Source organism: Rhinatrema bivittatum, chromosome 4, assembly GCF_901001135.1.
Source record: "Rhinatrema bivittatum chromosome 4, aRhiBiv1.1, whole genome shotgun sequence".
NCBI classification, from domain to species: domain Eukaryota; kingdom Metazoa; phylum Chordata; class Amphibia; order Gymnophiona; family Rhinatrematidae; genus Rhinatrema; species Rhinatrema bivittatum.
The window spans coordinates 264,747,841-264,775,187 of NC_042618.1; the positions used below are offsets into that span (position 1 = coordinate 264,747,841).

The 27,347-nt window shown below is 46.7% G+C and overlaps 1 protein-coding gene across 1 annotated transcript in view; it reads left to right on the plus strand.

Moving 5' to 3' along the window:
* Window positions 1–22,281, plus strand: part of A4GALT (alpha 1,4-galactosyltransferase (P blood group)) — a 30,617-nt gene extending 8,336 nt beyond the window's left edge. The window contains exon 3 of the mRNA XM_029600106.1: window positions 20,714–22,281. Coding sequence (XP_029455966.1) covers window positions 20,714–21,805 — 1,092 coding nt within the window. The 3' untranslated portion in view covers window positions 21,806–22,281. The remainder of the gene's footprint in view (window positions 1–20,713) is intronic.
* Window positions 22,282–27,347: the final 5,066 nt, after the last annotated feature.

Below are 27,347 nucleotides of genomic sequence, written 5' to 3' on the forward strand. Positions count from 1 at the left end.
TTACAGCGCTTGGTTTAAACACAAATAACAGATGATGTAGCGCCTGTATCAATCAAAAATTGCATTGGAACCTGCTGAGGACCTACTAATAATTGCACAAACGGCTCTGATTCTGTAAAAATACAGTATCACCCTGCATAATTCCTTCATTCCCCGAAGTCTGTCAATATTACCTTGGCCCCACACCGGGAATTGTGAGGGCTGTTGGCCAGCCTGTAACTGATCTGGTGCAGATAACGGCGGCGGTGGTCTGCAATGTTGGTTAAGCGGCGGCGGTGTCCTGTAAAAATGTTGTGTGTTAGTTGTGATCAGGGACTCCTGATCGCCTGCATTCAGTTTGCATAGTGTCCAAATGACTGGCAATTCCAACACTGCACATGAGCTCTTCTATCAGGGGACGGTCTATTCATTTATCCCTTGTGCAAAACCTCTTCCTCCCCTTCCCCTTCTCATCCTCGACCTCGGGGGATATAGGAGGGATATGCTCCCTGATATATTCCTTCATACGGGGTACGCGGTGGACGCCTGGTATCACATAACATCCTGTATATCACTGCCTTGTAGGTTACTGTATCCTGATTTCTTTGTGTTTTCATATTCTTTTCTCCTCTAAGTCCGCTATCTGTAATGTCATTAATTTGCTAGCCAATTTTCTGTTGCTCTTTATTAGAAGTTCTTATCATTTTGCAATGCACTGAGGCGAAATGCATTAAAGTGTTTCTCACCTCTGGCCATGTTTTGGTTGAAAGTGCCACAACATTATTCAAATTAGTCTGCATATTTGCAGGCAAAGTAGCATAGAATAAATGTAAAAATACAGGGATGTTTGGCTGTATATCAGCATCCTGCCCGGTTTGTGCCTTATACATGTCCATACATTTTGTCAAGTGCATTGCAAAAATCAGTTAAGCCATCCCACTTGGCTGCGGTGATGGCTGTAAAATCTATGCTGGTAGGATACAGGACATTTAAAGCATTTACCAAATCTATCCTGTCCTGTCCCTGAAAAGGAAGTCCATCAGCAATATGAGTTATAAGTCGTGGACGTGCGCTTACTGCTGATAGTTGCGGTAAACTAATGCCGCAAGCTGCACATAGCGCCTTAAAATCCCCTATGGCTAAATGTGTTCCGGCCGTATTAGTATCTATTGCCTCGAGCCAGAGCCTTGCTCCTTTATGTATACTAGGCAATTTTTGTATAATTGTACTAATATCTACTGGTGTATATGGTTTATAGGCTGCAGTGGGTGGCTGTTGCCCATTATCTCTTAGAAAGATAGGACACTCCAAATTATCTTTCTTGTTTCTTATTCCCTTAAAGGGTGGCGAGTTTAAATCTTGTATACATTTTAACCATATGTCTAGACCTTTCTGAATATATTCCCAATCTTCTGACTCCTTACAATATTTGCTGATTAATTCCCTTATTTCTGCAAGCTGTGCTTCATTTACTGGCCCTTCTGGGTGGCAAGGAATGTTTATATTTGCATTGCTTAATCCTGTCTTAACAGTGGTCCACCATGGAGCCCCATATGAACCTTCCTCAATCGTTTTAATCCTTTCTTTAATTATCTCTGGTGTCAAGGATGACCCTTCCTCTTTTCGAGCCTTTTCTGATAAAGGACTCTGGGGGGCACCTGATAACACATCAGCCCGTAATTGCTGACAGTCCTTGCCATTGGCAGGTGTCAGGTGCACTAATCCCTTAATTTTAAAATTATCTGTTCCAGGGAAAAACTCAGCAGTTTCCCGTTCAAATTTAGCTGCTTGTTCCAAATCCGGATATAAGGGTTTAGGCTTTTGTACAGGACCTTTTAACGGACCATAGCCTGCTGGTATGGGCATGGGCATTAAAATTTCGTGATCACTGTCTTCCAGCAGGGGACATGTAGTCACATATGGGGGCGGATTTAGGGATTTTGATCCTATTTCACCTATAACCTTATTTTTCTTTTTTATTTCTTTATCAGCTGTATATAAGTCACCTGTCACTGAAAATAAATTCCACACATGCAGATGTTTCTCTAGACTATTTTTCTTTTTATTATCTTGTAGGAATGTTAACAATGGCAATAGATGACTAAGTTTCAAAGATCCTTCCATGGGCCAGGAAAGAAAGGAATCTTTAGCAGAGTATTTACCCCATTTGTCATTTGTTTTCTTAATAAGGTCTTTATCAAATGGAAATAAATTAATTACATGCTGGACAGCCGTACATGTATCATCACTGTTAACATATAATGTATGTAACGTGTTAGGCTGTCCTAATTGTCCTTCTGGGACCCTTTTAGGGGTTGGGTGTGTTTTAACCATTTTAAACTGTCGTTTACTTAGGCTACGCACATATAACTGTATATAGTAACCGAGACAAAATAAGAACACAAAATATATACACGCTAATATTAACCCACACAGTAAATACAAGAAAAACAACAATTGCTGCAGTGTTAAAACCTCAGGCGCCTTTTCTCAAAACTATCACCACGATTCACACAGGACTTTTGGCTTTAATTACCGATTACTCCTGGGCTGCAGTTGATCAATCTGAGCCCTAGGGAATCACCAAACGAACGTGAATCTTCTACTCTTCCCAAGAAATAATCAGAGTTGCTTCCGCAAACATGTGACGAATGCCCGCATTCTTTCCACCAATTGTTTGTAATAACAACTCTGACCAAGTCTTAAATCACACAATAATATATTTATTATACTGAGTATAAGCAAAGGTATACTTAGGAAGCAAAGGTATACTTACAACATGTACATAGCACATCGAGGTCTGGAACGTTTGCTTGTTTTTTTTCTTTTTGCATGCTCTTTTTATATACATTTTCTGTAAGCTAATTGATAACTACTATTTGTTCCAAACCACAAGATTTCAGTTAACCTTGCTGCTAAATGCAGCTACTCTTTGTTCCCGTTTGATCTTATCTTACTTCATATGCACAAACTTTCTTCACAGATACCCTTTCTCAGATCTGTTATCTTCACAGATACCCTTTCTCAGATCCTTCATCTTGTTATCTCATGCTCATCCTGTGACTTACTTGTTGACGTTTCACCTGGATTCTGCTAATGTGTGTGTTACTTTGCAAAACTAGGCCATAGTTCATATGTTGCTTTGCAAAACTAGGCCATAGTTCACCATAGCTGCTTCTTCTTTCTTCAGAGCCTTAATTCATTTTGAGGCCTCTGGTATTTTTTCCATCAGTATGTTCTACATTGGGCAAGTTACGCCTGCTTAAGCAGGATTTATGCGCGCAGGGCTTTTAAAATCTAGCCCATTGTGTTTAACTTAAATGCTATCTTTTGTCAAAAGTGTAATATGCATTCTAACACAGAGAATTAGAAAAGCTCCAATTGACACGGCATACCTTACAGTATTGCCGCTAAATAAATTAAAAGGAAATTGATGCACCAGATCGATGTGTAAGACATAAAATTTGACTATACATGACTATTTCATCTGTGTATTAACGTAAATAATCAAGTAAACCAGTGGAAAAATGTAAGATCCATGAAAAAATATGTATATTGTAAAAAATTGGCAATTTGATTGACAGCTCCATTTTGGCGCCAAATTTTCTTTAAAGGCGTCCAAGTGATAGTAGCTTCAATGTTTGTTATCACAAGTGGAGACCCATATTCAGAAGTGGACTCTAAGGTAAACGCATTTTCTTCAAAATATTTAAACTAAGTTGCTTGCTATAGTATGACCTTTAAAAATATTTTTTATAGCTAGTGAAGCACAATCAGCTTTATTAAAATTTTCGTTATACTTTTAAACCACAGTTTATGAGTCGATTTAGTATATAGAGGTCCTTACATGTAGAGCTAAGGACATTTTCCTTTTTTATAATGCACTGTAAGTCAATGCCATTTGAGTTGGAAGCGGATGACACAGAGCCGTCTCCCGCCGCTGTGATTTTTATAGCACTGCACCTGATATTAATCCTCTGTATTTTTCTTATTATATTTTCAATGCTTCCAAATAAGTGACGCAAGTTATTCACACATTACAAGTTTTTTATAAACATTTTTAATGCTTTACAAATAGTGAAGCAAGTTATATAAATAATTTTTTACAATATACATATTTTTTCATGGATCTTACATTTTTCCACCGGTTTACTTGATTATTTATGTTAATACACAGATGAAATAGTCATGTTATTGTCAAATTTTATGTCTTACACATCGATATGGTGCATCAATTTCCTTTTAATTTACTTAGGGCCTCATTTTCCAAAGAGTTACCGCGCGCGATACGGCTGTACCGCCTGCGATAAATTCGCGAACCGCGATAACAAGCAGTTGGGGCGGGGCAAATGTAAAGTAGGGAGGACGTATCGCGTGGCGCGAAACCCGCGGCGGTGTTAGCGCGGACGTATCGCGTGGCGTGAAACCCGCGGCGGTGTTAGCGCGGCTCCTAACGCGGCCAATAACTACAACCCTTTCAAATGCGATACAGTCTATTGTGGCGCGCAGCGCGCTAATAGCGAGTTGAACGAAAATTTGCCAAACCAATCCCCATAGACCTACAAATGTAGAGCTGGCCAATAAAAAGGCCTGTTCTTAGTAGGTGAATCTGCTCCACACATTCACAGTGTATGGGGCAGGTGCACGCCATGGCTGACCAGGCCCAACGCAGACGCAGACGCCAGGATGTTGGTCGACGTCGCCATCGTTACAGGCAGCGGATCTATCTGCCACGAACCTCATTGCTGGGAATGCCAGAGGATGTAGTCATCAGCAGATATCGCCTCAGCACTCGTGCCATCATGGAACTATATGGAGACATATGAGGTGCCCTTGAGGCCCGAACCCGAAGGAGCCGTGCCATCCCCGGCCTGACCAAACTCTTGGCCACCCTGCATTTCACAGCAAGTGGCTCCTTCCAATCCACGGTAGCTGTTGTGGGTGGCATGTCACAGAGCACCTTTTCCCGGTGTCTGCACCAGGTCATTGCAGCTGTTATGGACCGCATGCCTCGCTACATAGCATTCCCACGCAACAGACAGGACCTGATGGACCTCAAGCGTGGTTTCTATGCCGTTGCCCCGCTTTCCGAATGTCATTGGAGCTATTGACTGCACCCATGTGGCCATCGTTCCACCCCGTGAGATGGAGGCAGCCTACCGCAACAGGAAGCAGTTCCACTCCCTCAACGTGCAAGTGGTGTGTGATGCTGGAATGCGGATCCTCTCGGTGATGTCCAGATTCCCGGGGTCAGCGCACGATGCCTTCGTACTCAGGCAATCAGCTCTGTTTTGCAAATTCGAAGATGGCCTGTATGGCGATGGTTGGCTTGTAGGTAAGATCCACGTTAACATACATATAACATATTTGCAAGGGTCATCTCTGTAATGGCACACAAAGGTGATGTAGACGCCTGTTGTGATGGAGTCACAGGTCCCCATCACAACAGACCTGAGTGGGACATTGTGTTACTGAAAGTGGTGTAATGGCTCAGGCACCCAACCATGTACTATTGGCTGCCAAGCACAAACTATGCAGTACGCCTTGTATGTGGCATGGCTTGCTCACCTCACTGCACAGGTGGACAGCCCACACATATTGGGTGTAGCCATGGCTACTGGCAGTGTGCAAGATGAATTGAGACTTGTCATGTAAGAGCAGCTCACATCCACAGGTGTTAGTGAGCCCCTGACGTTCCTGAGACCTTGCATGAACATCTCTACTCAGTTGTGCACATTGAGGGGCAGCCAGTTGACACCATGTATGTTGTTGGGTAGGCATACCGACAGAGAAGGTGTACCTGAGCACATATGTCAGTACACAATGACTGGAGTGCATACTGCATATGATTTAAACACAGGGATGTCAGGACAGTGGTGTAATGCACCAACCGCATACACAGAGCTGACATACATCTCACTGTTTAGGGGCCCTTCACGTGCTATAACGCCTAATAGCCACACACCAGCTGTGTGCCAAAGCAATCCTGACACCACACACATAAGGTGTAGGGAAACAGGAATGGGCTGCCTCGTGCCATCCGGTTCAACTGCATGTATTGAGCACATACACCCATGGGACAGAAACATAAGTATGTGTAATCTGTTCCCTATGTCATTGCTACAGGAGACGCAGCCTATGGATGCAGGCCCTGGCTGATGACCCCGATCCCCCAGCCTGCCACAGCACAACAGCTGGCCTATAATCGGTCCTTAAATGCTACCCGCATGGTCATCGAACGTACCATCGGCCTTTTGAAGAGCCGCTTCCGATGTTTGGACAAGAGTGGGGGAACGCTACTGTATGCCCCCCCCAAGGTTGCTCGAATAATCCTGCTTTGCTGTGTGTTCCATAATGTGGCTCTTCGCCATGGAATACCTGTGGCTATAGCTCCAGACCTCAGACCTGATCCCCCATGTGCGCGTGCACGACGGCATGACAACACACTCAGGGGCAGCCAGGTTCGCCAACACCTTATACAGACACACTTTTAAGGTTGGCATGGGGCAGACCCCTGCCCAAGACGGCCTGTTTGCCCACCGATGGGTTAGGAAATAGGTTAGTGTGCAGAGCTCCTTTCAGTCTGCTACGACCCTTTATCATATTGTTTACACTTCTGGTTTACTGTGTTCCTATGCCTTTTTCCTTCCAACAATATACAGCTCCAAGTGTACCAACCTTGTTAAATGTACCTTTATTCTTCTTGTTTTTTACTATTATTTACTATTTGTACTGTTTTTTGTTACTATTGTTACTATTACCCTGATCGATGTAAACCGGTCTGATATGGTCATCCAACCATGAAGATCGGTATAGAAAAGCGTTAAATAAATAACTACATACGTGCTTCACCTGCTACGTGTGTCCACCCAACAACTGTGTGGGGTGCTGGCCTGCCACAGAGGATGTAGGCCATAATAGGGTGGGGAAGCGCTGCCTCAAGCCTCTGCTGAGGTGCTGTATGTGTGATACCTATTCTGTGCCATTGGGCTAAGCACTTGCTACATACTCTGGGTTGCTGTGCAGTGCACTTCTGCCATCCAAGGTGTACCACACACCTGTGTCATTCCAGATATGGCACACATTATCTGATGGAGTTACTGAGCAACACAGTGCACCTCAGCAGCAAGGAACAGCTACCTGGCCATGCATGCTCCTGGAAGCAGCACACACACATGCTGTCACACCCCTCATGATATAGATGTCCCCTGTTGGGACACACAGCCACCATTTAATGCAGGCCGGACATACTCCTGTCATGACATCTCACCTGAAGAAAGTGTCAGCAGTGCTGGCTGCACGGAGCTGTGGCCTGGGGCTACCCAGCCACCTTACGCATCTTTGGCTACAAAGGTGATGGCCTGACTGTTGGCATGTGATGGGGAGGACAGCGTGTCAGGCAGGGTGAGAAACTAATGGCTGACTCTATCAGCTATGGAGACTCAAGACCTGGCTGTTACATAGAAACATAGAAACATAGAAATGACGGCAGAAGAAGACCAAACGGCCCATCCAGTCTGCCCAGCAAGCTTCACATTTTTTTCTCATACTTATCTGTTTCTCTTAGCTCTTTGGTTCTATTTCTCTTCCACCCCCACCATGAATGTAGAGAGCAGTGATGGAGCTGCAACCAAGTGAAATATCAAGCTTGATTAGTTAGGGGTAGTAGGGGTAGTAACCGCCGCAATAAGCAAGCTACACCCATGTTTATTTGTTTTACCCAGACTGTGTTATTCAGCCCTTATTGGTTGTTTTTCTTCTCCCCTGCCGTTGAAGCAGGGAGCTATGCTGGATATGCGTGTAGTATCAGTTTTTCTTCTCCCCTGCCGTTGAAGCAGAGAGCTATGCTGGATATGCGTGAAGTATCAGTTTTTCTTCTCCCCTGCGGTTGAAGCAGGATATGCATTGAAAGTGAAGTATCAGGCTTATTTGGTTTGGGGTAGTAACCGCCGTAACAAGCCAGCTACTCCCCGCTTTGTGAGTGCGAATCCTTTTTTCTTCTCCCCTGCCGTTGAAGCAGAGAGCTATGCTGGATATGCGTGAAGTATCAGTTTTTCTTCTCCCCTGCCGTTGAAGCAGAGAGCTATGCTGGATATGCGTGAAGTATCAGTTTTTCTTCTCCCCTGCCGTTGAAGCAGAGAGCTATGCGTGAAGTATCAGTTTTTCTTCTCCCCTACCGTTGAAGCAGAGAGCTATGCTGGATATGCATTGAAAGTGAAGTATCAGGCTTATTTGGTTTGGGGTAGTAACCGCCGTAACAAGCCAGCTACTCCCCACTTTGTGAGTGCGAATCCTTTTTTCCACATTTCCTCTTGCTGTTGTAGCTTAGAGTGATGTTGGAGTCACAGTAACCATGTGTATGTTTATTGAATAAGGGTATTATCTCCAGGCAGTAGCCGTCATTCTGGCGAGCCACCCACTCTTTATTGACGGCCTCTTGATTTTATGGATCCACAGTGTTTATCCCACGCCCCTTTGAAGTCCTTCACAGTTCTGGTCTTCACCACTTCCTTCGGAAGGGCATTCCAGGCATCCACCACCCTCTCCGTGAAGAAATACTTCCTGACATTGGTTCTGAATCTTCCTCCCTGGAGCTTCAAATCGTGACCCCTGGTTCTGCTGATTTTTTTCCTATGGAAAAGGTTTGTCGTTGTCATTGGATCATTAAAACCTTTCAAGTATCTGAAAGTCTGTATCATATCACCTCTGCTCCTCCTTTCCTCCAGGGTGTACATATTTAGATTCTTCAATCTCTCCTCATAAGTCATTTGATGAAGACCTTCCACCTTTTTGGTCACCCTTCTCTGGACCGCCTCCATCTTGTCTCTGTCTCTTCGGAGATACGGTCTCCAGAACTGAACACAATACTCCAGGTGAGGTCTCACCAAGGACCTGTACAAGGGGATAATCACTTCCCTTTCTTACTCGATATTCCTCTCTCTATGCAGCCCAGCATTCTTCTGGCTTTAGCTATCGCCTTGTCACATTGTTTCGCCGACTTCAGATCATTAGACACCATCACCCCAAGGTCTCTCTCCTGCTCCGTGCACATCAGCCTTTCTCCCCCCATCGAATACAGTTCATTCGGATTTCCACTCCCCATATGCATGACTTTGCACTTCTTGGCATTGAATGTCAGCTGCCATGTCTTCGACCACTCTTCCATCTTCCTTAAATCCCGTCTCATTCTCTCCACTCCTTCCGGCGTGTCCACTCTGTTGCAGATCTTAGTGTCATCCGCAAAAAGACATACCTTACCTTCTATCCCTTCCGCAATGTCGCTCACAAAGATATTGAAAAGGACCGGTCCCAACACCGATCCCTGCGGTACACCGCTTAAAACTGCTCTCTCTTCAGAGAGAGTTCCATTTACCATCACACATTGTCTTCTGTCCGTCAACCAGTTTGCAATCCAGGCCACCACCTCTGCACTCACTCCTAAGCTTCTCATTTTATTCACCAGTCTCCTGTTCATGCAGGCTTGTTTATTCACCAGTCTCCTGTTCATGCAGGCTTGTCCATAACTCCAATATTATTTAACTCCTAACAGTCAACACACCTCACCATAAATATGACTATTAGCTACCTCTTACAATGTAATTATATATACTTATCTTGTTTTCCATTTCATATGTTGCCTTCTTACTCCAAATTCTATTTTCCGCTGTTACATGTAACAGCTTTTTCTGCACTATTGTTCAAGTGTAAGCTTATTTTGCACTCCTGTTTCATGTGAACCAGCATGATGGGACTATTGTCAGGAATGTTGGGATATAACGACTGAAATAAATAATTACAATAAATAAAGGATTCCTCATACTGGAAGCATGTGTGGCTCATAAAGTATGTAGGATACAGTGGCCTGTCGCCCTCATACTGTACGGTATAATGGAACACAGGGCAGGAAGGTGACCAATTGGGCTGAGAATTGGTCTGCGCTCTGACCATAACCATGCCTCCACCCCAGTCTGGCCACAAGATATGCAAACCCATCCCACCCAGCTTGTGTGACTGGGACAGGTTGCTGTGTTGCCACTATCTGACAATGATGGTGCTGCCCACTGCAGCACCCCATACCAGGATGGCATCTCGGGGTACAGGTGGTACCTAGGCTCTGCATTACCCCCCCCCCCCTCACCACCATCCACTCTTGCTTTGGCCCTCAAGCATGATCCCATGCAGATGTACACCTGGAGCCTACAGGTACTGTACCTTATGAGGGTGCACCCGTCTGGCAGCACACGACCTGGCTGCACCCAGCGATGTCTTCCACAAGGGGATATAAGGAGGGCCAACGGTGCCATCAGCCCCTGCCATGGCTGGTCACAGTGTTCAAATACCTCACACTTGGCCAAGCAAATGTGCATCCTTAACAGTTGTGCTACCTGCTGCACCACAGTTGTATGGTCCTGGTTCCCACTAGCTGGGTATGCAGACGTTAAACAGGCTGCACGGTACATGCTGTATGTTCTGACATGGCTACCTGTTCTTAATGAGGTGGAATGTGTCAGTGAAGCAAGATGTGCCTAAGGGTGTTGACAAATACCATCACAGTGTTCAGTGTTGCACTTGGCCTCTGCCTCAGTGCATACACAGGCCACACAGTGCCATGGACATGGAGGCAACACCGTACACCATGTATGGCAAGCGTTCCACAGGTGACAGCTTCCTGATGTCCACGTACAGTGGAAATCCATCATTCATGGATTGTGTCCTCCATGGGTGCACCAACAGGGTCCTTAGTAATGCCATGAATACAGAAGTGTGTGAGACCCAGTGATACAGATCTTCATTATAATCTACTGAATTAGAACAGGACAACAATCATTCACATGCTGCAGAACCCCAGTGTACCTCCCTCCCTACAGGTGTGCTGGTCAGTCAGACGGTGACAGCTAACCAATGTGGCACACACATCATTATCAGCAGAACATTACTGTTTCCACATGCTGAATGACCTGTGGCACTGCCTGACAGGCCATATGTGTAGGAGACCCCTTTACCTTGCTTCCCAAGTATGTAGTGCACAGGAGCTGGTGCACAGTGGTGTTACCAGTACTGCTAACTGCGCTGTGTGCAGGCATATAGGGAATAAGGGCCACACATGGACCTACATGTCCCTCCGCGTGACATAGATGCACCCATATTGGTACGTTGGGAGGGTAGGCGTCCCATCCACATGATGTCCCTCAAAAAAGGCTTGCAGGTACAGGAGCTTCACGACAGGGTTTGTAGCACAATGGGTGTGAGGTGGCTACATAACATGATGGTGACACAGGTCACACAGTCTGTGTAAAATGTCTGCTGAAAATGATGTGTGAGCAACATTGTTTACCTGTAACTGTTGCAACTGCACACCTGTAGGAAGGAAAGTCCACTGGGGTTCTGCAGCATGTGAATGATTGTTGTACTGTTGAGGGACAGTTATGTCTAACAAATATCAGTCACAACTGACCGATACCTGTGACTGCCCTGTACTGGTTAGCCAATCAACATGCCCTATCACTAAGGACAGTCCACCTTGGTGAGTGGCTGGCATATGTGTGTGTAGTGACCTTACATATGTGAAGACACTGTAGGACTCTGGACCACACAGTGTGGGCCATCAGATGGTGGGCCATGTCCACCATTGGAACAGGTAATGGAGGAGCCATGCACACCCCACAGCTAGGAGATGGCACCAGAGGGATGTGTGCCACTATGGATGGGGACCCCTTGTTGCGATATCTGCACCTTTCAGACCCACAAAATCCTACATGGGTGAGTAACAGTGACTGCACAACAGCAGTCACCACATCAGTGTGCACATGGACACCCGCTAAACACACTTAAGGGCTGTTAACCATGCCTTACACCGCTTGCACCCTGTACACAGGTATGACATGTTGCCATTAATATTGTCCCCTCTCTGTACAACTAACAGCCCACTTAGCTGGCTGCTGACAGTCTGTGCAACTGCTGTAATACACAGCATGCAGATAGCCACATTACCTTTCCCCTCCCACACTTGTCAGGGGCCCACAACCTTAATGCTAAAAGCGTGCCCATAGGATGGCATTCCTGGCACACAACCAAGCTGCCATGGTGGGGATGCACAACGATATATGGGATTGCACACGGTACATGCTTAGCATGTACAGCTGGAAAGGCCTACACAGTATTGTATGCCAATGGTGCCTGGAAATTAAGAGTGTGCATGCGCTACCACTATCATGGATGTCGTGCATGCCAACCTCTCGGTCAGTCACCCAGCAGTGCTTGATGCTATCATCCAGTTACCTGCATAGGTGAGAGACCATCTAGGAAGCAACGTTGGCTAGTACCTTAGCATCAGTTCGCCTTACTTACATGGTGTGGGTCATGCACAGATAGGTACCATACTGAACCCTGGTCAGATATCCATGTCTGGCCTCCTCACCGACATCAGTGCATGACATGAGCAGTGCTATTGCAAGACACAGCTGCCCACCTCTTCCCCTTTCCTCACAGATCAGGAGTGCTGGCATACATCAGCAGACTCCATTACTGTGCATTCCCTGTACTGAGGGACAATACCTCTTCTACTGTCAGGGACATGTCTGGTACTGCCCTATGTTTTACTCTGTAAGGTATGTGGCAGACAGGTGCACATGTAGCAATAGTGACCCTCAGCCAGGGGACAGTTGGACACTCTGTATTGCTGCAATGTGGGATACAGCATGCAAGGTGTGGCGGGGGGACACCAACAGCACATTAGGAACATAACAACAACACAATAGGTGGCAGGTTAAACAGGATATTTATTCCTGACAACATTCAGCAGGGTATAGTCAAGTATTATGTGAGCAGTAATAGCATACAATTGATGTTCCTAGGTATTCATTATCTGCAAGTACTAGATAGCTAATGGATCCAAGGTGATCCAATTCCGGACTACATCACTCCACCATCAGCAGTATTTACACATATGCAGGTAGTGGGTGTTATCAGTACTGGCAAAGCATGATTACCTAGGAACAGGAAGTGGCACCCCAATAGCTTGGATACTGTAATACATAGATTACCGCTGGTCAGTATACAATGAGTAGACAGGCATAGGCCCCAGGCAGTCCATGTTGAAAGAGTGCACTGAAAGAGGACAGCCTGACAGGCCAGCCAGCAGAGTGAAAGTCCAGGCCCCAGGCAGTCCATGTTGAAAGAGTGCACTGAAAGAGGACAGCCTGACAGGCCAGCCAGCAGAGTGAAAGTCCAGGCCCCAGGCAGTCCATGTTGAAAGAGTGCACTGAAAGAGGACAGCCTGACAGGCCAGCCAGCAGACAAGGTACCCAGCAGTTCAGCATGTAGGCAGCAGCCAAACACATGAAGGTTCAGGCTACAGCAGTGAAGGGTCAGGACCAGACAGCAGCAGCAGCAGGCGGAGGACACAGCAGCAGCAGCAGGCGGAGGCCCAGGAGGACACAGCAGCAGCAGCAGCAGGAGGAGGCCCTGGAGGACACAGCAGCACATGGCGTTTGGAGACATGAGGCACAGATTGCACCACACAACCAGCATTAACATGCCTTCAGCAGACCGGTCATCCTACAGCACACTGCCAGAATGTGCAGCCCTTGAAACAGAAGGTGGCAGACAGCAGAGTGGCACAGCGGATGGCGGTGGGAGACAGCAGAGTGGCACAGCGGATGGCGGTGGCAGACAGCAGAGTGGCACAGCGGATGGCGGTGGGCCAGGTGAGCAGGTGGGTGGGAGCTTTGCATGGTGCTTCCCCCTCCATCTCGACGGCACTGCCCCTCTGTAGGGAGCAGCCAGCAGGACATCCTCTTCCATCTCGACGGCACTGCCCCTCTGTAGGGAGCAGCCAGCAGGACATCCTCTTCCATCTCGACGGCACTGCCCCTCTGTAGGGAGCAGCCAGCAGGACATCCCCTTCCATCTCGACGGCACTGCCCCTCTGTAGGGAGCAGCCAGCAGGACATCCTCTTCCATCTCGACGGCACTGCCCCTCTGTAGGGAGCAGCCAGCAGGACATCCCCTTCCATCTCGACGGCACTGCCCCTCTGTAGGGAGCAGCCAGCAGGACATCCCCTTCCATCTCGACGGCACTGCCCCTCTGTAGGGAGCAGCCAGCAGGACATCCTCTTCCATCTCGACGGCACTGCCCCTCTGTAGGGAGCAGCCAGCAGGACATCCTCTTCCATCTCGACGGCACTGCCCCTCTGTAGGGAGCAGCCAGCAGGACATCCTCTTCCATCTCGACGGCACTGCCCCTCTGTAGGGAGCAGCCAGCAGGACATCCCCTTCCATCTCGACGGCACTGCCCCTCTGTAGGGAGCAGCCAGCAGGACATCCTCTTCCATCTCGACGGCACTGCCCCTCTGTAGGGAGCAGCCAGCAGGACATCCCCTTCCATCTCGACGGCACTGCCCCTCTGTGGGGGTGTGCCTCACAGTGTTGGTTGGGTGTACCTGCCCATACCCCATTTATGGGCATGTTGGTCCCCTCAGGGCCCCTTGCCACGTCCAGATGGTCCACTGGGTGGTGGCAGCTTCTTAGGTGGACGGCCCCTGCGGCCTCGGGACACTGAGGGACTTGGCTGGGGCGTTGAGGTTGCCGATGAGGAGGCCTGCACGTCCGGCAGCCGCTGCAGAATCTGCATCATGATGGTGTTGAGCGTGCCTATTGATCCAGATATGCTGTTCCCTACATTGGTGACCGCTGCCGTCATTAGGTGGAGGTCTCGCCTCTGCTGCCTCCATGCTCGCCTCAGGGCACGTAACTCCAGCACCACCTGTTGCACCGTTGCATCAGCCACTGGTTCCAGCTGTGGTTGGACAAGTGGCGCTGCTGGCGGTTCCTCCGGGCCAGGGTCCATGACCATTGCTGGCCCAGCTTCCAGTGCAGGGCTGACTGGGGACATCACTGGTGTGTCCGGGATGGGTGGGGTACCCACTGAGCTCCCCGGGATGGCTGCCCGCAGAGGAGTGTGGGGGTGGCCCCACTCAAACTCCTCAAAGGCCTCGATCAGGGTATAGGGGCTGCCTGGGGGTGGCATTGCGGCCTGCACCACCTCCTCCTCCTCCTCTGACCACTGTGTTTCCGCGTCAATGTAGAATGGCCTCGTCACCATGGGTGGCCGCCTGAGCCCTGGTGGATCCCTGCTTGTGCCTGGGCCCTCCCAGCTGTCATCAGAGGGCTGCTGCCTGGGACCAGATGGCTCTGTAGGAAGATTGGGGAGAAAGAGGATATACTGCATCAGTAACACAGCTGTTCTGTTATATTACTGTTATGTCAAACAGGGGCAGCTAATGTAAAACCAACATGTCATTCTGCATATACAGTACAGTTGGGTCCTTTGAGACATTCCTCATGGCATGGGTGGTGGGGCTGAGGCCTGAGGCCAGGCCCTAATGTAGACAGTGACCTGTTGCCAGCATGCCTTGCACCCTGCTGCCTGCCCCTTGCTGACTGGGGGAGGGGGCTGGGCCCAGCTCACTGTGTCAGTTAGGGCCTGGCCTGTGCACAGGCCAGGCCCTAACGTAGACAGTGACCTGTTGCCAGCATGCCTTGCACTCTGCTGCCTGCCCCTTGCTGACTGGGGGAGGGGGGCTGGGCCCAGCTCACTGTGTCAGTTAGGGCCTGGCCTGTGCACAGGCCAGGCCCTAACGTAGACAGTGACCTGTTGCCAGCATGCCTTGCACCCTGCTGCCTGCCCCTTGCTGACTGGAGGAGGGGGGCCACTACAGTTCTGCAGAGCACATGGGTAACAGAAACTGAAACCTGCCCTAAACATTGTGTTACGACCGTTCACAGGGGGGGGGCCCAGAGGGCAACTTACCATCTTCGAGGTGGGATGTATCCAGGTGGGGATGCAATCCCTCGAAGACATCTGGTCCCAGACGCTCCATCAGTTGCTGCTCCATGGGTGTGAACCGGATGGGGCATGGGGACCGTCCTCCTGTGTCCCTCAGGTACTGGTTCCTGTCTGCGATCCGTGTCTTCAGCTGGGCCTTAATGTCGCGGTAGCGGTGGGCCACCTGCTCCCCGGTGCGGCGGATGTCGCTCTGCCGCTGTATGTGGCCAGCTATGCCGGACCAGATTTCGGCCTTTGCTGCCTTGCTGGTCCTCACCGACAGGTTACCAAACAGCCGCGCATAGTGGCGCAGGACCCCCTCGATCAGCATGTCATTGCCCTCCTGGCTGAACCTGATGGCACGCTGCCTGACCCTGGCCTGGCTGCCTGGTTGGGGTGCCACTTCCGGAGGGTTCTCCTCCCTATCCTCTCTCTCCACCCCCCCAGGTTCCCCACTCCCTTCCTCCCCCCCCCACCTGACCCTGCACTTCCCACTCCCTTCCCCTCTGCCCTGCCTGTCTAGCCCTACCTCTTCCCACCATCCTCTCCTGCCTCACCCCATCCCCCTCCCCCTCCCTCCTATCTCTTCCCTCCTGCCTATCTCTCCCGCTACCCCTGTCCCTGTCCCTGCTCCTACTCCTCATTCCCCTACGTCCCCCTTCCTCCTCCTCCTCCTCCCTCCCCCTCTCCATCCCCCTCCCTCTACTCTCAACACCCCTCTTCTCTCCTCTCCTACCACTCCTCTCACGCTCCATCCTCCTCCTCCTCCTCACCGCCACCAACACCAACAACACACTCCTCTCTCCTCCTCCTCACCACCGCCAACACCACCACCACCACCACCACCACCAACACACTCCTCTCTCCTCCTCCTCCTCACCACCACCACCACCACCACCACCAACACACTCCTCTCTCCTCCTCCTCCTCCTCCTCCTCACCACCACCACCACCAACACACTCCTCCTCCTCCTCCTCCTCCTCACAGATAGACAAACAGTTGACTGTCACACTTGCACTCCAACACAGATTACAAAAGACACAGGTAAAGGGAAACAAATGAGAACAAAAACACAGGACACCGCACTCAGTAATCAAATCTCTAACCTCCTAACAACTCTAAACCACCAGCACCTACCTCTCTCTCCAAAACTCCTTCCAAACCCTCAAAGGAGGAGGGGCAGGAAGTCAGTTCTTATACCAGACACATTATCGCGGGACGCGGTACTGGGTTTCATTTTGTATCGTGTACCGCGGCAACGGCGCGTACCACGATAATATTTTGTACTTTTCTTCGCGTACTGCGATATTTGTTTCGCCGCACGCGAAACAGCTTTGCCGCACGCGAAACAGCTTCGCCGCACGCGACATTAGCGCGTGCGGCGAAAGTTTCGCGAAGCACGAAAAAACACCTATTTGCATGGGGCACGCCCCCGTTTTTTATCGCACGCGGTAACAATGCGTTACCACTGCGATATTGGAAAATGAGGCCCTTAGTGGCAATACTTTAAGGTATGCCGTGTCAATTGGAGATTTTCTAATTCTCTGTGTTAGAATGCACATTACACTTTTGACAAAAGATAGCATTTGAGTTAAACACAATGAGGTAGATCTTAAAAAAGTACGCCAGATTTTATAAGATACGCGCGTAGCCGCGGGTATCTTATACAATCCGGGGTCGGCGCGCACAAGGCTGCGCAAAATCGGCAGCCTGCGCGTGCCGAGCCGCGCAGCCTGCCTCCGTTCCCTCCGAGGCCGCTCCGAAATCGGAGCGGCCTCGAAGGGAATTTTCCTTCCTCATCCCCCCACCTTCCCCTCCCTTCCCCTATCTACCCCACCCCCCAGCCCTACTTAAATCCCCTCCCTATCTTTTGTTGTGCAAGTTACGCCTGCTTCAAGCAGGCGTAACTTGCGCGTGCCGCCTCGGCATCCCCCAGCAAAGGCCGCAGTGCCGGGGGACACGGGACCGCCCTCCCAGCCCGCCCCGAACCATCGCCACGCCCCCGGACCCACCACGAACTGCCCCCTGACCCCCGGACACGCCCCCAGGACACACCCCTGGACTGCAGACATGCCCCCCCCCCCCCGGACATGCCCCCTCCTTCCCCTTTTACGAAGCCCTGGGACTTACGCACGTCCTGGGGCTTTGCGCGCGCTGGCGGCCTATGCAAAATAGGCGCGCTGATGCGCAAGTGCCCTTCGCGCATAAATCCTGCCGGATTTACGCGTGCAGGGCTTTTAAAATCTAGCCCAATGTTTGTATTTTCCTTTTACATTTATTCAATTAGTAACATTCCATAGCGAGCCGGTTTTAATTAGTTCGTTATAAGAAATCCACCAGACACTTTGCTAATTTTTTTGTATGTGTTAGGACCTCGTCATTTCAACATATGATTATTTTTTTCACATTCACTCACAATTTCACTTTTTGTTTAATAATCACTTAGGGCCTCATTTTCTAAAGTATCGCAGGCCTGCGATACTTTAGAAAATCGCGCTAACGGGGGGCGGGGGCTGAAGCGGGGGGAGCGGTCCGGCAGCGATCGCACCTCTGCGATGCGATCGCTGCCGGCATTGCGCCCAATAACTACACCATAGAAGGTGTAGTTATTGGGCGCGAAATAGCCAGCGAAAAGGGCCTTATCTTTCCACTGAAGTTACTACTGGGGCCAGGGTTAAGACATAGAATTGCTATTGCAGGATCATATTTAGAAGAGACATTGAAGGGATTGAAGAGGGAGAGAGGCTGGGAGAAAGAATGGAATGGAAAGGGAAGAAAAATGGGAAAAATAGGGAGAGAAGAAAGAAAAGGTAAAGTAAAAAGAAAAAGATGTATAAAAATGATATAAAAAGCACAAAGGTAGGCGATCTATGAAAGCACAGGCCTGCGCTACTTTTGCTAGCTATCGCAGGCTTGTGCTAATAGCGCAAGCCTTTGGAAAATGAGGCCCTTAGTTCTGAACAAAAGAAAAATCATGTTTCCAACACATGATCATTCCCCTGTTGTGAGATTAAAAAATAAAAAATTATTTGGCACAGCAAAATGCACATTGTATAATATAGAGGCGCATTGACAGAAATGTATTAGTTCCTTTATTCACTTTTATCATCAACACATTTACTGTATTCAAAAATTTTTTATCAGTTGTTTCACAACTCTTTTTTTATTTTACTCAACTTATTTACATTCATTTGAGTTTCAAATATAGATTTAATTAATAACCAATTGATTTGCTTTTGTATCAGGAGTATTAATGATATCTGCTGCATTATATGACCAGTGTAATTGTTGAATCCAGGAGCGATTAGATACATCATATTCACAAGAATATGATTGACTGTACGAACGATAAGGTTAGTCTTTATATATAAACACAACTTAATTGATTTTTATACACAGTTTTTATTACAATATATATATTGGGTTTATATTGATATCATCACAATATTGATTTTTTTATTTTAATTTCTTGTTTGCACAAGGCTGCCCAAAATCGGCAGCCTGCGCGCACTGAGCCACGCAGCCTGCCTCTGTTCCCTCCGAGGCCGCTCCAAAATCGGAGCGGCCTCGGAGGGAACTTTCCTTCACCCTCCCCCCACCTTCCCCTCCCTTCCCCTACCTAACCCACCCCCCCCCGGCCCTATCTAAACCTCCCCCCTACCTCTATCACGAAAGTTACGCCTGCTCGAAGCAGGTGTAACTTTGCGCACGCCGGGCCGGCTGCCGCGCTCCATGTTCCGGTCCAGGGGCTGGTCCAGGGGCCGCTGTCATGCCCCCGGAACGTTCCCAGGCCGGAACCATGCCCCCGGACACGCCCCCGAAACGGCGCATCACTCCCGACACACCCCCTAAACGCCGCGTCACTCCCGGCACGCCCCAACACGCCCCCCAACACGCCCCTCCATGCAAGCCCCGGGACTTACGCGCATCCCGGGGCTTGCGCACTCCGCCGAGCCTATGCAAAATAGGCTCGGCGTGCGCGGGGGGGGGTTGGGGTAGGTTTTCGGGGGTATGCGCGTATCTTACGTGTGTACCCCTTTGAAAATCTACCCCTAAGGTAATAGAGCCTTTCAGTATATTGTAAATTGTATTTTTGCCAAAACCAATATTGTATTATTAATTTAATACGGTATATTTCTATCAACCGTGAAGATTTTTCAAGATTTTTGAGATTGTTTTATTCCATATGTCACCATTTCTGAATATTGTCAGAAAAGTTTGTATACACATTTTTTAATTTTTGTATTTATTAACTTCTCAACTTTGTATTTATTGTTTTTAAAAATGTATTTATTGTAACAATGCTTTATAAGATTTGATTTTTTAGCCCCTGAGGCAGCCGTCATAAATGGCGAAACTCGGCCAGAGTCGGGCTATATCATTCTTTTACGTCTCCACTTCAATCAAGGAATTGAAAAAGACTAAATGCATCTATCTCTTTTGTATTTCCTTACGGCTTTCATAGATCGCCTACCTTTGTGCTTTTTATATCATTTTTATACATCTTTTTCTTTTTACTTTACCTTTTCTTTCTTCTCTCCCTATTTTTCCCATTTTTCTTCCCTTTCCATTCCATTCTTTCTCACAGCCTCTCTCCCTCTTCAATCCCTTCAATGTCTCTTCTAAATATGATCCTGCAATAGCAATTCTATGTCTTAACCCTGGCCCCAGTAGTAACTTCATAGCCCCAACCATAATTCCTTGACTGCTATAGTCTTTACTTCTTTGGCTCTCCAACTCTGACTGTAATGGCAGCAACATGGCCCTGAAGGCAGTTCCTTAACCATGGGTGTCAAATTTTAGGCACATAGGCAAATTGTCATCTGTGATTTTTCCAGCCCTGCACAATACAATAGGTAGCATATGTTTCTTTATTTTTAACAATTGTTATGTTTTGTTTTTGCCAGATGTTTCTTTTGTTGGAAGATCAGTTTTGTGTTGTAAAGACAATGAATAAAATATCTGCCTCAGTGCAAAAATTATTCCATGTGGCTATGAAGAACAAATTTTGGACTATCTTTATCATCTTTATTAAGTTTATTTCTTTTATTTCAATCATGTTCTACCTGAAAATCACAGATGAAGACAAGGTTCAGCACTATAGTTTACCTCTGGATGTTAAATGCCCAATCACCGTGCCTTACACTATTCCTTCCAGCTCCCTTCCAGAGGGTGGGATATATTTTGTGGAAACTTCAGATCAAACAAACCCACATTTTTTATTCATGTGCTCAGTAGAATCAGCAGCAAGGGCTCACCCTGAGACCAAAGTAACTGTCTTGATGAAAGGTTTAACAAAATTAATACTACCTAAAAATCTGGGCATTTCCCTCCTCAGTTGTTTTTCTAATGTTGAGATTAGACCACTGAACTTTAAAGATCTTTTTGGAAATACACCTTTAGCCTCTTGGCATGCTTCATCTCAAGACAGATGGGAACCATATCTCTTGCCCACACTTTCTGATGCCTGTCGGTTAGCTATCATGTGGAAATTTGGCGGGATTTACTTGGATACAGATTTCATTGTTCTTAAGAATTTAAAGAACATCACTAACTCACTTGGTATTCAGTCTAGGTATGTATTAAATGGAGCCTTTCTTTCCTTTGAACAGGAACACAAATTTATAGAGCTTTGCATGCAAGACTTTGTTGATCATTACACTGCCTGGATTTGGGGGCACCAAGGACCGCAACTTTTTACCCGGGTTTTCAAAAAATGGTGTTCCATTAGAAGACTGATAGACAGCAAAGGTTGTAATGGGGTCAGCATCTTGCCTCGAGAGGCTTTTTATCCTATCCGCTGGCAGGACTGGAGGAAATATTTTGAAGTCATCACCTCTGCTGATCTTAATAAATATTTCCAAAACACATATGCAGTACATGTCTGGAATAAAAAAAGCCAAGGAACCAGGTTAAAGATAGGTTCTAAAACTATACTAGATCAGCTTCACTCAAATTATTGCCCTTCTTCTTATGAGATAATGAAGATGTATCTTTGAAATGAAAAAAAAAGTCAAGGTGATTGAGACAAAAATGCAAAAATTTAACCTTTCTTGATAAATCATGGAAGGACAAAGAATGGAAGGATGTGAAAACTATAAAGTCCTATTATTTCTTACCTGGCAGATTAAAAAAAAAACTGTAGCTATCTTAAGATGGGAACAATTATCTTGGCAGCCAACCCCAGTTTGGGTGTAGTTTCCACATTTAATTCCTCACCATCACATCTGCAATTGACCAGTATTTTGAGGTGCTGTAATTAGCAAAGTCAATGAATGATCACATTCCTGCTCTGTCTGAACATACATGATAAGTATCACAGTTTACATAGGAATTCCTTGGAACTGGATTACATTCTGTCTGAAAACTTTTAAACATGGGTTGTACTATGTGTAAATAAGGCGATAAAGATTCAAATGGAAACGTTTTTCTGGTAATTGTACATGTATAACTATCAGCAACTAGGCAAAATCAAATGAAATTATTACATGCTTATATTTTGCATAAAAATTTAAACAAACAAAATTTGCCAGTTGGTTCTTTGTGAAATTAGTTTGCCAGGAATCATAATATACAGTATATTTTGATTTAACTGTGTATAGTTTTATAATACAAACAGTGTAAAGGATATTATAATAAGCATAAAATACTTTGCCAGTGTACTTATAGAGCCTACAAGCTTATAGAATGAGAAGACCGTAGCTCTCAGCTGTCCTGATATTCTGGTATCCTATCCAAGTATTCTTCTGATAATAAGAAATGACATGCTGGGTCAGACCTAGGTCTATCGAGCCCAGCATCCTGTGACCGATAGTGGTCAATCCAGATTGCAAGTGCCTGGCAGATGCCATAAAGCAGATCTATTTTCTGCTACTCATTCCAGGAGATAGTCTACCTGGCTAATAATATATTATGGACTTATACAAATCTTGTTTAAATCCTGCTATGCTAGTCACCTTGAACACATCCTCTGGCATCGGATTCCACAGTTTGTACACTGAGTGAAAAAATACTTTCTATGATTTGTTTTAAATCTGTTGGTTGTTATTTTCATGGAATTTCCCCTTGCTTTAGTACTTTTTAAAAGGGTAAAAACTGTCCTTTATATACACATTTCATCCCACTCATTCTGTACATTGCTCTTATTATGTGTTTAAAATAATAACATAGTAGATGTTGACAGAAAAAGATCTGTCGGCACTGTCAAGGTATATTCCAGCTGCCAATCATATCCCAGCATAGTTTCTTGAAACCATTTTATTCCAAGGAAAAGAGCTTCATGCAAACTTTGTGTAATGTAACAATGCTGAAGAGAACCTAAATACTTTAGACAGAATAAGCAAGGGAGATTACTTTTTTACCAAGGCAAGAAGTTCTGCTATCTAACAACTTCATTTATACTACACATTTTGAGGAATAAAAAATAATCAAAATATAGTAAAACTTTTATTTATTTATTTATTTATTGTTTTTATATACCGACATTCGATCAAGATATCACATCGGTTTACATATAACTAAAACAAATAAGACATGACCTGCTTATTTTACATTATAACATAGTAACTGTTTGTAACATGGTAACAGGAAGGAACAAACAAATGACTATACATGGTATTTGATGAGAACGAACAATTGACTGAACATATGGCTAACTATATATATATATATATATATGGAATATATATAATATATATATATATATGGAATATATATAATCTTCCATATATATATGGAAGATTTTGCCATTTTAATCCTTGTTTGACACTTGATAGTAATGTTGGCAACTTACATGTGAGACTCTCCAACAGAAATAAGGTTATAAATGATCTTGTGCAAATTATTTAAATCCACATTAAAATGCAGCCATATTTGTTCACTAAATTTCAGGTATGGTTAGCCCCCATCTCAATCAGCTCTAGAGCACAGGGACATAATGGGAGCACCATAGACCAGGCATGGCCTCTTGACCTCCCAAGTTTCCCACATGAGAGGAAAGAAGCAGTCTTTCAAGGCCCTTTAGGGCAGATTTTAAAAGCCCTACGAGCGTAAATTCCGACATACACATGACTGGGTCTTGCGCACTCTGGTTAAATTTTCAAAGAGGTCCAGCCACATGCGTAAATGCTGTGGGTCAGGAAGGTTGGCCAGGGGGCATGTTCTGAGCAGGGAGAGGCGGGGTGGGGGGTGGGCTGGGACAGCGACATTGATCGCTGTTCCGAAGATTCATGGGCCGGCAGAAAAGAAAAAGGTAGGGTTTAGAGGATAGGGAGGAGAGGGAGGAGAGGGAGGAGAGGGGAAGAGGGACGGAGTTTAGATAGAGGGTAGGGAAGTTCCCTCCCAGTCTGCTCCTTAATTGGAGCAAACTGGGAGGGAACTGGGGATGGCCTGAATGCGTTGCCGTGCGGAGGTTGCATAATTTCTCCCCCCCCTTGTGTGCGCCACCCGCACATACGCCCGCGGATTATAAAATCTGGCACGCATGTGCACGCAGCCCTCAGATTATATAACATGCGCGCGCCGGCATGCACAAGTCATAAAATCGGCGCATCCATGTTTGCACAGGCGCACATTATAAAATCTACCCCCTTCGGTTTTTTTTATCACTCTGGAGGGATAAGGCCCAGTAGCACCACTCAGTGAAGAGATATGTGCCATGAGACTCCTGGAATCCCACGTCACAAATCTTGCTACATCACATGGGTGCAGTCTTTTTTATTCAGATCCATAACTCTGTCCCATTGGGGAGTGGCACACCTCCTTAGCAACTTATTCGCGTAAATTTTAGCCCCTCCCCAAAAGGCCCCTGGCCCACTCCTTTTTGACATGTGTAAATTTACTCACAGACCTTGATTTACACATGTATGCTGGGGCTTTTAAAATAGCGTATACTCATATATACACGCAAATGCTATTTTTTTTTAAACACACAACTTTTGAAAATTCACCTTTAAATGTTGATGTCACTATGGTAAAAGCAAAAAAAACTTCCTCAATTAACAGGCAAGTAGGTATTTGCTCTAAATCACTTCAGGGGCAGGTTCTGTTTGAGACTTTTGACACCTTATACTGGCATCCAGGCCTCTACAGGCCATGCTGCCATATCAGAAAGGGACAAACTATTTGTAAGGGGCAGATTTTGGCACTTCCTCACATATGTTTGATGGAAAATATGAATTCATTTCCTTAAAATGATTTTTAAGAAATACTTCTGCAGGCCTTAAGAATGATCAACAAAACTTTTAGCATTATTCTAGTGGGAGAAGAGGTCAAAGCCAGCTTTAAGTTAACTGTTGCCGTGAAATAAAATTGAAATTGGCATGTTCCCCTCCCCCTCAAGAAAAATACTTTTTTACTCACACCAGGTGCATCCTGTTTAGGGATCACTCTTCACCTCCCCCACTCAGCATGATCTCTACCCGATCCTGCCCTCACTCCAATGACAAATTTACGGGTGAATTTTAAAAGCCCTATGTGTGCCAAAGCCAGGAGATTTGCGCTTGCATCGGCCTGGAGCACACCACATGAATTTTAAGCGGCGCCCAAGTACGCGGATATCTCCTGGTACGCGAGTAGAAATTTTTTCATAGAAGGGGTGAGGCATGGGCATGATCTAGGCAGGGCATGGATGTTCCAGGAAATATGTATGAAACTAGTGCATAAGTATTTATGCACATCACTAATCACCAGGATCCCTAACTGTGTAACTTTACTTCTGCTATGAATGGCATGTAAGTGATGAAACCAAAAAAACTAGGCTAGTCAGTTGGGTTTTAAGGGTAGGGGCTAATAGGGTAAAAGGGAGGCAAGTTAGCTAGGGGATTTAGGAAGTTCTCTCCTTTACTGGGGTGAACTAGGAATGAACGTCAGTGCACGTATCTACTAAAATCTCCCCACTTACGCGATCAAAGCGATATTTGCGCGCACATTCATGCATCAATGTAAAATCAATCTTTCATGTATGCGCATATAGCTGATTTTATAACATTCACATATGTTATAAAATCTACACATCCATGTGCACAAGCAAGAAAACGAGCACACATGTGCTCACGTGCGCAGGTCTTAAAATTCACCTTTTAGGGTTTTACTATCTGAGGCCTGGTCAATGCCATCATGCCCCCATTCCTACCTCTGAAAGATCAACAACACCAATGAAATCTGGGGTCTAGCCAGGAAGGAACACATTAGACCTGCACTTCAGGTTCTATAAATATACTTGACATCTAATTCCTGCAACAATGGGTGAAGGGCAGAATTAGGCTATTTATTTATTATTTTATATATACTGACATTTGATCTCAATCAAGATATCACACTGGTTTACATTCAGGTACTGTAGGTATTTCTCTATCCCCAGAGGGCTTACAATCTAAAGGGTAGATTTTTAAAAACTGCGCGATCGCGTACTTTTGTTTGCGCAGCAGGCGCAAACAAAAGTACGCTGGATTTTATAAGATACGCGCATAGCCGGGCGTATCCTCTAAAATCCTGGATCGGTGCGCGCAAGGCTGCCGATTTTGGGCAGCCGGCGTGCGCCGAGCCGCGCAGCCTGCCTCCGTTCCCTCCGAGGCCGCTCCGAAATCGGAGCGGCCTCGGAGGGAATTCTCTTTCGCCCTCCCCTCACCTTCCCCTCCCTTCCTCTACCTAACCCACCCCCCCGGCCCTATCTAAACCCCCCCCTACCTTTATCCATGGATTTACGTCTCCCGGAGGGAGACGTAAATCCACGCGCGCCAGTGGGCTGCTGGCGCGCCGAGACCCGACCCGGGGGCGGTTCCGGAGGGCGCCGCCACGCCCCCGGAACGCCCCGGCCCAAAACCACGCCCCCGGGCCCGCCTCCGAAACGCCGCGTCCCGCCCCCAAAACGCCGCGTCGTTCGGCCCCGCCCCCGACAGGCCCCCTTCCAAAAACCCCGGGACCTATGCGCGTCCCGGGGTTCTGCGCGTGCCGGTGGCCTATGGAAAATAGGCGCGCCGGCGCGCAAGGCCCTGCTCGCGTAAATCCGGGCGGATTTACGCGAGCAGGGCTTTTAAAATCTGCCCGTAAGTTTATACCTGAGGCAATGGAGGGTAAAGTGACTTGCCTAAGGTCACAAGGAGCAACAGCAGGACTTAAACCCTAGTCTCGTGGTTTATAGTCCACTGCTCTAACCACTAGGCTATTCCTCCTCCCTCCTTACATTTTCCAACTCACCCTACAAAAAAAAAAAGATACGAGGCTAGCTTTCAAAACTGCTCATGCTTGCCCATATATACAGGTATATGGGTGTGCGCAAAGTTGCTACAGTATTTTATAACCTGTGCACAAATGATATGCACAAGTTATAAGATACAAGTACATATGCATGAAAACATGCTTGTGTATGTAAAATCCATGAGCCGTGCAAATCCATGAGCTGTGCAAATTATCCAGAGAAGTAGCAGCTCTTATCCAAATAAGTATGAAAAATGCTACTTATCTGACTTCAAGTATTTAGCACTTTTCAGACATACTGCATCTGGCTAAGAAGTGCCTGCTACTACTTAGCCAGATAAGTTG